The 11,807-nt window shown below is 35.9% G+C and overlaps 1 protein-coding gene across 2 annotated transcripts in view; it reads right to left on the bottom strand.

The window, feature by feature from the left end:
• Positions 1-2,485: 2,485 nt before the first annotated feature.
• si:dkey-34e4.1 (carboxyl-terminal PDZ ligand of neuronal nitric oxide synthase protein) overlaps positions 2,486-11,807 on the bottom strand; it is a 32,896-nt gene continuing 23,574 nt past the window's right edge. The window contains exons 11-12 of one of the 2 annotated variants that reach the window (XR_008153685.1): positions 9,066-9,250; positions 4,421-4,555 (exon numbers count right to left, since the gene is read on the bottom strand). Coding sequence is in view for 1 of the 2 variants with exons in the window: in XM_052555347.1 (XP_052411307.1) it covers positions 4,012-4,555 (544 nt within the window). In the remaining variant the exon portion in view is untranslated. Of the gene's footprint in view, positions 4,556-9,065; positions 9,251-11,807 lie in introns of both variants that reach the window. The other variant, XM_052555347.1, reaches the window with a different exon arrangement.

Raw genomic sequence — 11,807 nt, 5'->3', positions numbered from 1 at the left:
CATTTGCTAGATGTGCGTGTGATATCCATGCACATGTTTGCTGTTTGTGTGCATGTGTGTGTGTGTGTGCTGTGTGTGTGAGTGCAAGAGTGAAACCTTCAAAAGTGTGGGTTCTCGTTACAAAGCTAAGTGGCACCAGTGTCAGATGCAATGCAGTAATGCAATGGTGAACGAAGGAGGCAACACTTGAAATATAATGAAACATTTAGCCACTAACATAACCCACAAGCATCAAGCAATGCATTCAAAACAATGTCAATTCAGTGGTGGAGTTACACTCACGAGACAGAGATACTGCACTTATTTGCAATCACAAAAGTATCCTATTTGCATTATTTGCGTGTGCTTTAAGGCGTTGCAGGTAAAACCTTTTATTCGCGTGCTGTTCTATTCTAACGCGCTCAAACTGCCCCTGGTTGTGCTAATACTGACAAAAACACACAAGGTATACATATAACACAGTTTATTATGTCTAAAGTGAAAGTAAAAAGTTAAGAGAGAAATGGGTGCATGGCGTGCATCTCTTAAAGGGACAGTACTAAACATTATGCCGCTTGTCATTAAAGGGATAGTTCACCCCAAAGTTTTAATTCTGTCATTATTTACTTAGTCAAGTTGTTCCAAAAATGTATTAATTTTTGTTTAATCTTGTGCTGAACACAAAAGAAGATATTTTAAAGAATGTGCAGTAACCAAACAATTGCAGGTTCCCAGTCCCCTTTGACAGAAGAAAAAAAAATTGAAAATCACTGGGGACCAGCAACTGTTTAATGAACTACATTCTTCAAAATAACTTATGTTGAGAAATCTCTTATTTAACAAAATATTAATAGGAACAAAAATGCTTAATTTTATGATTTGACAATATTCAAATTTAATAAGTGCATGGGATATAGCAAAATAACATGCATCCTCTTACAAAAAAAAAAAAAAAGAAAGAAAATGTATCTAAAGAACCAAGTAATGCTTTTGTTATGAATATAAAAACTTAGCCTATATATATAACACACTCTTTCATAGTCATTTTTATGTTGAGTCATCATGGCAAATGAGTTATGTACAGGACACCAAAAGGCACCCTACAGTGATATTGACCCAATAATTACAAAATATACTGTGTCTAATAAGTGCTATTACCTAATGTATAACTAGTATATATTAAATAAGTACTAGTAACATGAAAATATGTAGTTATGTTTATAGATCAAATGGCTTGCCATACGTGTGTTCAGGGCACCCACCTCTGTAATAAACCTGGAGATCTGATACATCTCATTCGTGATGTAATTTTACATGAAATTGCAGATTACTGGTGATAAAAAAAAAAAGTTTAGAAAACTATTTTTGTCTGAATAGTGCTTAAGGCAGAGATTGACAACAGTTTTTTTCAATAAAATCAAGTAATTCTATGATTTGCTGCAGGTCATTCCATAATAACCTTAAATTCCAACTCTAAATTTATTAGTGTGACAAGTAGATTTTTCTGACACAAACGATCCAATAATTCTGTTTTAAATGAAAATGAAGTGGACGGTAGGACGAGTTGAGTGATAATCAAATATAGTCACAGTAACCTAATCTGTTTGAAGAAAGGAAATTTAGGTATATGAAAAGTGGGTGGAAAAAATAAATGGTATAATGATGTTCAGTAGGTGACAAAAATACTAAAAGTAATACCTCATTTGCAATTTTTAAAACAATTTGATTTGCTTATATTCTGACGTATATGCTATATAGAGAGACATCAATTAATTTTAGGAATAAGTGTAAAATTAATTTATATTGAACATTACAATATCCTAAGAAAGCTGTGCAGGTTTTTTTTTTTTTTTTTGTATCTTTAGTGCAGCAGTCAAGGGCCCAGAACTGCAGCTCAAATATCGACTGGACTGAAGTGTCTCCACGTCCTTCATTTATCCTTTATTACCACCCCCTCTGCCCTCTTCCTTTCTCAGTGAGGATGAAGTAACAGGAATATCCTGTGTCCCTTGTGAAATGAGTATCCTGCAGAAAAGGGATTCTCTTGTTGTAAGTGAAGTGGAAAGCAGGGAGTCCCACAGCAGGAGACTAATTTTACCCTGGTATTTTCACTTTGGGCACTACAGCATGGATACAGCCTAAAATCATGCTGTTTTGTCTAAAGGAGTAAAATGGTGAAAGCTGGTAGGATTCAAATACTGTCAAAAATCACTTGACGTCTTGAATTTTCCCATGTTGAGCTCATAAATTAGGGCCAGATTGCTAGAGACAATAAGAAAAAGGTCAACCATTGTGTCAAACAGGAATGTAAGAAGATTAGGTGACCAGAATATCATATTGTTGAAGAAAGATGAGTTGCATATGATTATTTAGTAATATTAAATATTTAATTTCTCTGCTAAATAGAGCTTTGGTCTGTGGAAAATATTTAAAATGTACATATTTTGGAGAGAAAAAAAGAAAAGAAAACTGAACTTATTTTTAGAATGTTGCAAAAATAATCCACTTTGCATTTTATTCCACTTTTATTGCCATAATTGCTTCTTTTTAATTTGAACAACACAAGTAAAACACCATTTATTTTTTGTATTTTTCATCTTCTTTCTCTACTTCCATCTTCTTTCTTTCTCCTTCCCTTCTTGTCTCAAAGTGTCATGCTAACCCAAATCAGCTAAAAACACCTGCTCACAACATTGCTTTCAAAATGACATGAATCCCTTCGGTACTTCCTCTTGTCCAACCCTCGTCTAATTTGCCTCTATTCATTATTATTCACCCTGATACATTATGCTTTTGTGTGATACACAAATCCATGGCTCTGTGAAATGCATGTCTCATTGTGAAATAATGAAAACTAATTTTTTTTTTTTTTTTTTTTTTACAACTAGCACACTTCTATTTCACAGTTTTTGGTCATTGACATCTTGAGTGTCCCAGTCCATTTATAATAAAGCAGCTGGCCATGATCCGTAGTCAGTATATATTTATAATACGTCTTTGTGTTTGAATTAGATGAGATACTTTTTCAATATAAAGAAAAAGCATTGAGATTTAAACAGCCTTAGACACATGGGAATGATCTGATGCACTTGAACTTGCTTTAAATTCCTAAATAGATAATCTGGTGGTTTATATGAAGAAGGGATCATAAGGGCAACATGGTGACACAAGTTAACTGAGAAAAGGATGGGGAAATTACTGCATGTATTGCTAAAGCAACACCTCTACTTTCCCTCTCTGTTTTTTTTTTGTTGTTGCAGCCTTTCCACCTAGAAAAGGTGATAATGATCTTCTCTCATTTAACCTTGATTGGTGAAGCATTAAAATCAGAGAGGTTCAGCCCTTCAAGATGTCTAGACATAATCAAGTCTGTTATTTGTCTGCAGTCATCTATCCATTCAAACTGCCGTACTTAGCTATTCAGTCACACAGTTTACTGTATGAAACAAAATGTGCGCAATTTGAATTCCTGCAAGAAAGTTTTTCATATTTCTTCATATTTCTATGTTTCTCTTCTATGTCTCACCAGTCATGTCCCTTCTGCTAACATACTTTTGCATTTCTTTGCTACATAACTGCTCTTTAACATCCAAATAACATTCAAACAGTATATAAATCAATTTGCACACATAATAATAAAACTAAAATAGACAGAAGCAATTCCTATTTAGCTTAGTGGGAGCCAATGCACTTCATTCATTGCTAAAAATAACTATTCATTTCAATCTAAAAAATACACTCTATCCATCTGCCAATAGTAGTCTACTCTGTATCATACTAAATATTCTTTCAGGAAATTTTATAGATAAAATCATTTGAGGGCAAGGTACAAAATTGGAGAGTCATTGACCAAAACAAGGAGTGGAAAAAATGGTAAAAGGAGCAAAAAAGTAAGATGCAGCATAAAATCAGTGCAAGCTTGTGGATAATATTACACAGATCAGTTGTCGAATATGCCACCTTTCTTCATTCTGTTTGTTCAACACCATGGAGTTGTTATTATTCTGAATTTCACATATTTTGCTTAGGATTCTAACTCCTGCATGGGGTGGCGACATTATAGTTGCCCTCCTCTAGAAACTCATCTTCGCTTAGGCTTATATGAAGGCAGGTATCATTGACAGGAGAAGAGAACGGGATGGTTTGCTCATATCCCAGCGGTGTGGTAGAATGCGGTGGAGTGACTCCATCCACAGCTGGATGATCCTCAGGTAAGCTGCTGCAGGTACTGGAAGTGGAGATGAACGCAGAGCTCTGGTCATCAGAGGGGTCGTCTCTGGATTGAGGGGATATAAGGGATTTGTCATCCGAGCGCACGCCAGAATCCTCGCTGGCTGAACATGACAGACTGTTACCGTTGGTGTGAGAATAGAAATCACCAGGTGAAACGGAACATAGAGTGATGTCAGGAAACGAGGAGCTACTGCTCACATTTGTGAGTATTTTTCCATTTATAGGTGTGACTACAGCTGAAGATCTTGACTCTGCTTCGACACCCGGAGAGAGAGTCCTGTTTGAACGCTTGCGGTTCAGGGGCTGAGGTGGAGGGTCCAGTTTAGGGATGGTTTGTTTATACCTGTGGACACAAAAAGGAGACACATTTTGTCAGTCAGTAGACTTGACTGGGAAACATTATTTAGAATAATACTGACATGGTATACCATGAAAGCATTATAGTACATTTAATGTATATTCCCAACCGGATAGCTTTCCAATTTGTAAACAAATCAAGTCTTTTACATGAAAGATTCATTTTTAGTCTGCTTTCTGACTGAACATCGGGGCATGTTGCTAGTTCAGTTTGTCATGCGAGTTAGTCATTGTTACTAAAACTAACTTTACTAAAAATAGCTTTTGTTAATTAAAATAAAGCTGAAATATAAATATAAGATGAAACTTAAAAAGAAAACTTGAAAAAATGTAAAATGTTGATTTGGGAAGTTAAATTTTTAGTTCAAAGATTATAAAAAAATTAAGATAAAATAAAACTGAAAATTTGAAAATGACAAAAGTACATAACAAAACCACTAAAATTAAAACAAAAACTGTAGATATAAAAATTCAAATACTGCAACAACTCCTATCTAATACCAAAATAATATACTGATTAATCGGCTGTTATTAAAAGAAGAGTTTGGTTCTAAAACGCGATAAACGCCAATATATGTAAAAAAAAAACTGAGTTTCAGCCAAAATCAGTATTGTATCTGGTCGGTATTGAAAAGTACATTTTTTTATTTTATGCAAAATTGATTTTTTAGAGTTATTAGGTGTTTTCTCCATTTTTTTTTCAAAATTGCGACAAACACCAGTCTCTCTTTTCTACAGAATGTTATATATTAGCACAACCAATCACAGCGCACCATTAAATGCACTGTAAACAGTAACAACCAATCACAGGGCACCATTCCAAATGGATGTAACATGGCAAAGATTAATGCACTTTTGGAATTTCTGTGTTCTAATGTGATATTGTTGTTCATGTTCTTGTTCATGATAAAATTTTATTTTATTGGTGTAATTAATTTAGAGCATTAACAAAATGGTCTGTTAAATACATTTTGCAGTGCCTGTATATAAGATTAGTATTGACCAAGTTTAGAGGCTTGCTAAAACTTCTGCAGAGAGTCCATATCGTAGACCCTGTCGAGCTCCTCCATCCGCTTGGCAGCCAGACATGGCGGAGCATCTGGCGCCAGGCCTTCACTTGCTAAATACTTGAGAACCGGTAGAAGGCTGAGTTCCATATGAGAGACATAAGTGTATCCCATATGTGTAAAGTCTGCCATTCTGCCATCAGTCAGACTTCTGCCATTTCCAAGAGGGTTACAATCACCTCCATTTTTCCATATGCACCTAAATGGATGTTCATATCTGCATTTGCTCCCGAGACCCCCTTCAGGACGGGGCATGCCTGTTCCAGGTGGAACGGGTATGTTTTCCAAGTGTTCTCCAATTTCACTGAGTGGGTAGTGCTTCGACAATGGTGAGTGGAACTACTTGTTGCGAGCCCCAGCCTACACCAAAAAGAGGCACAGGTGGCACCAACAGGGCACGTCAAAAGTGATCGATTGAAGGAATATCTTGGTTACATATGGTTACCCTCGTTCCCTGAAGGAGAGAATGTAGACGTCACATCCTGTCGCCACGGCTGCTGTACAACCACTGACTGGCCATGTCACTGGCTTGGCTCCTTAGCGAAAACCTGGTATGCATTGCACCTGCTGCCTTTTTATGCTCACGCTTTGATAACTGCAGCTAGATGCAATAATTGTATGCCAATGTGCATAGGCTCGTTTAGTTTACATTAGTATTCGATTAGTCTTTCGAAGCGATATCCCAATTCATCGGTCATTTGATGTGATGTCTTTGTTCCCTTCTTCAGGAACGAGGGTTACCATACATATCCGAGATGTTTTCTTGCCACTTTCTTGGAAAAAGAAAACACATTTTTACTCAAATTAATCAAAATGGATGTATTGCGTTTTGGCACCAAACTCTTCATATATATATTCAAATAATTGTTGTCTTATTAATAACTTGATAAATGTCACGAACAAAAGTTAGAAGACAATATGTTAAAGAAATACAGCAGATCTGCTTTTCAGTTGTGGGGAAAACATTTATGCTTACATCTATTCATTGTGAAGTCTTTTTGGAGGCATGCAAATTTTAAGTTAATCACAGAGTTAATAAAATCACAGGGATGAAAAATCAGCGATTTCACAACCAAATAAAGTATTTAATAAGTATGTGGTTATGTGGATTTGTGACCAATGAGATTTCAGTAGGAGGGACTATACAGCACAGTGCTATAAAAACAGATCCCGATTACAATATCCTAGTGCTTGTCATGACTACAGATAATTACCAGCTGATACATGGATGAAAGCCTTTTAACACTTATCATGCCATGTCAGGACATTGTATCAGAACTGTAGGGAAATCAGCAGGAAGATGGGATTGTATGGTGAACAGTTGCTGAATCATCAAAAAGAGCTCATACACAATTCTTTGAGACAGTCTCCATTCTGTGTGTGCTTGTGTGTGTGCGTGTGTGCACTTATCTCTGTACCACAGTTCCCCTGCTGGGTGAATTAAGTAAAGAAAGAGAGTGGGAGAGGAAAAAGAGAGAGGGAGAGTGAAAATGGGAGACAGAGCTGCAGGTTTTTGTATTGATGGCTCTACTAAAAATAACTGCAATGCAGTCACTTAGCATGGGACGGGGAAAGCACAACATAAGACTCTTTCTCTGACTCATACACATTCAAACATATGCAAGTTTCATGATGTGCAAAAATATCAATAAAAACATTAAATTCAAACTACATAGTAGGCAACTTATGATAGATGCGTATTTTCTGCCTGCATAAAAGTTGCCACAATGCTTGTGGGTGTGCAGTTTTTAAGATGGATGAAGGATGAAGTGCTTTTTCATGAGTTGCAATGCAGTTGCTGGGTGGCTGGTTAGAGATTGGTTATTGTTTTAAATTTAAAAAGCCCACCCTTAAGTCTCTATGATGTTCTGTTCTATAGACATGAATCAAGAGCTGCCTTCATTGTCTAAGCTTTTTAATTTATTTATTTTATAGTCTGATCTCTTAGAGAGAGTAGTAATACACTTTTCTTTTCAATCAGCCAAACAGGGTTGGGTGTTTGATCAAATCCCTAATCCTATATGAATAATACTTCATTGATACGCTAATAAATACACATATAATCCAACACATTCAGTATAACTTCACATACAAAGCTACAGACTTTTGAACTTGGACTTTACATTTTCTCTCTTTCCTCCAATTAGCATATGATCACATCAGCAATTCAGTCTGGCCCCCGACCAAACGCTGTCACATCTCCTCCTCCATATCTTTCCAGAGAGCACTCTGCCTCCTGCCGTCTCCTCGTCTCAGGGGATCTAATATTAACTCATCTTCCTATGGGTGTCGGAAAGTCTCAGTAATTTCATATTCAATATTTTTCTTTAATATACACCTCTCCTCCCTAGTACTGCAATGACTTTCATTGAACATGTGCTGTTTTATATATATATATATATATATATATATATATATATATATATATATATATATATATGTTTGGAAATGTGAAGAGCCCTTATAAATCTTGCAAATACTGGAATGATAGTTGAATAGCAGTGGAGCTCTTGCGATGAAATGTCACACCATCCATTTAATAAGTCTAAAAATTTAACCTTTAGTCTTGTGTAAAATGCCATTGCAACAATAAAGAATGAGCTTAATGTACTTCTCATAATACAAAATTTCATTATTCAGTGTTGCACTTGTTAAGCCGTTGCAGAGTCACAGGAGCTGTGTATGGGGGCTGCTTCTGATATATTGTGTTCATCAGATGAAATATTAAAAGCTCCCTGAGGGAGAGCATTAGACTTGCTCCTGATCATGGTAATGTGTCTGTATATGTAGACAGATACTATTTTTATTCTTGAAGGGGAATGTGTGAACTCCACATATGTGCATAATAAAATATATAAAAATGCATTTCAATCCTGTTGACATTTGACAGCAAGAGCACAAACACATACAATAAACTTTACTTCATAAATCCAATTTTGTAATGAGAGTGTAAGCCAGTGTACTACATGTTACTGTAAGCTCGAACATAACATACAGTACCACACACACACACACACACACACACACACACACACACACACACACACACACACACACACACACACACACACACAGACCTATTAACGAGGTGTCATACTGTAGATGCAATGGTTTTCATACTAACACAATATATATATCCCGGGGAACACACAAAAAAGTAGAAAAAAAATTGTATAGTCTGAATGGAATGCACTGTAAGTCACTTTGGATAAAAGCATCTGCTAAATGCATGAATGTAAATGTAGAGGCCTCAAGAGGAGATTTCAGCTTTAACACAGTGTAGGTCAAACCTGCCCACACCACACAGTACACAACCACAGAGACTAAATCCATCATTCTGGACATCTGAGCAAACACACACACACACAGTAATCTTCATTCATTAACATGCCTGTGTAATTAAATAAAGTACATCACCATTATACTCACAGAAGGTTGGTAAAGTGTAGAAGAGAAGAAACAAAAATCAGCGATTTCAGACAAAGGAAGATAGGTCAGGTGAGGGCATGAGATGGAGAGAGAGCATCAGAGAGGGTTAGAAGATTAGAGAGGAGGAAGAAGGCTGTTACAGGAGGAAGTGGATAATCAGAAGGGGAGGCTCCTCACACGTGCACCTGAGCAGAGAAAAACAAAAATAAGTCTCTCTTCCCTTTCAATTCTCAAACCCACACAAATCTCTTCACCTAAATACCTGACAAATCCATCTAGAAAATCATCTGATCTGACTCCAAAGAAACACCACAATCTTTATCATTGTATAATCCTGCCAAATCCACATGATTTGCATTATTTAGGAATCATTTTTAAACCACAAACATCAGTAAAGGGAGGCTTTCATATTTATTTAATAATAAAATAAATAATTTCAAAATTATTTAATTTTCCCCTAAAGTTGACCTAAAGGCTGAAATATACCACTACATGAACAAATATGGGCATCATACACTTTCCAACTGTGTAAATGGAAACTGAGGAAAAAATGGTGCTCATACACTAAACAATTAAGGATCACACACCAGACTTGCAAATCATTCCAAACTCAGACACAAACATCCACCTCATTGCTAGGAGACACAATACAAAAGTGTTCTAAAATGTCAAAATATGAAACATTTTTGATATGCTCTGACTGGATGGAATCACGGTGTAAAAAATAAAATAAAAAATGGAATCTGTGCAAATCATACACTATGCAATTTTCATGAAAATTCAGACTTGGCAACTAGTGTTGATGCACCCAGACTCATAATTGGGGCACAAATCTTGGCAAAAGTCATGTACTATATTTCAACTTTACATAAACTCATTCACACAGACACACAGACACACACACAAACACACAGACACACACACACACACACACACACACACACACACAGCGATTAGTCTAAGTAGCAGTAATCAAGCAGCAAGTGAAGATTATGGAAGATCAATGCAACAGTAGATAGACTAATCCATGACATTAAATCCATCCATGCATTCATCCCTCTCACATCAACACAAGCACACACAGACATACAAACAAGCTCAAGATCACACAGTTCTGAGGGGCCATGAAAGCTGTCTTAGTGTGTAGTGACCTACAGCGCTGAAATCATCAGCGGAGACAGTTTCGTGGAGAGGGATAAAAGAACAGAGGGGATCAAGATGCAAGACGTTCCAGAGCAATAACGAAAAAAATGGCTCTTATGACTGGCATATTAGGGATAAACAGATTCCATCTCATGTGGAGTTCACGCTGACATTAACACCAGGAGTGACAGATAAATGAACAAATGATAAGCAGGTGCGTAAAACCAGAGTCACATTGAGGACTCACTGATGGACACACACTGAGACCCAGCAGACACACACATGACATGACACACTGAAGTCCTGTTTGACAGTTTCTAAATTGTGTCTCTACTTCATTATTTGTGACTGCGACGCAGGAGAGTTTTTAAGTATAAAATAGATAAACCATAAAAAACAGCTGATACATAGATTGCATATTGTTCAGCAAGCTGAATAAAATTCCCAAATACCAGACAACAGTACAAATATAAAAATTACACGATACAATTCACCTCTCTCTACAGCATATATAACATGGTACTGTTTTTAATGTTTTTTAAACATGTTTTAATGTTAATGATGAAATATTATTACAATTGAAAGTAAACTTTTTTTATGGTAATATATTAAATACTATAATGTAATTAAAAATTAATTAATTAAATCCTAATTTAAAAAAAAAAAATCACTGTCACCCCAATTAACTGTACTGCACTGATATTCTGATTCTGAAAGCACCATTAACATGACTGTAGCAGCCATAACTAGAATAAGATTTTTTTTTTCAGTTTAGAAATCAGAGACAAAATCAAATACTCCTAGACACCTTATTTTTTAATATCTACCATAAGGGAATATATATTTATTGTATAGCTGCATATGTCCAATTATAATATGTCTGTGATTCTGGGGGATACTATGAAAAGTCAATTAAAAGGTTATCCAGAAAATAAACTATGAATTCCAGGTGAATGTGCTCACAGTGAGGTCATTTGACAATGATCTAGCATTATTCTTTAAAAGTTTTTTTTTTATTTAGCTCATTTTGGCAAGTGTTATAATAATTGACTTTAAATTCAAGTCTAGTCAGAGGTCCTGTTATATACTTATATTATTTTATTCTTTTCTTTGCTTTAATAAAATTAATGCAGTTGGGCTCAGTGCTAGGCTTGCTTTGTACTTTTGGCAACAACATACTGTAACAAAAACAGAACTCACCCAGAACTCTTCTTTTTAACCATAACACACTATAGTGCACACTAAAACCAATACATGCTATAAACAACAACAACAACAAAAATAACTGCCCTTGTATGTATTTTCACAGCAAACTGTTCATTATGTGAGTATGTGTTTTAGTGACTGTGTGCATATTTTTGCGACTTTCCCTGGACCCGTGAGTGTGTTGTCAGTGTGTGTAAATCCGCAAGTGTGTTTTTACTTGTCTTGTATGTATGCGTAAGTGTGAGGTTTTCCGCAAGCTCTAAACTGCTCTAATAAAGTGTGAACATTACTGTTTTCTGACTGTGTGTGAGAGACTGCAGCTATCCACAGGGACATGATAATTGTGAAATAAATCACTCTACCACACACACACACACACACACACACATAGCC

Source organism: Carassius gibelio, chromosome B5, assembly GCF_023724105.1.
Source record: "Carassius gibelio isolate Cgi1373 ecotype wild population from Czech Republic chromosome B5, carGib1.2-hapl.c, whole genome shotgun sequence".
In the NCBI taxonomy this organism is placed as follows: Eukaryota; Metazoa; Chordata; class Actinopteri; order Cypriniformes; family Cyprinidae; genus Carassius; species Carassius gibelio.
The sequence above is the reverse complement of the archived record's forward strand: the minus strand, read 5'-3'. Positions and strand labels throughout refer to the sequence as shown.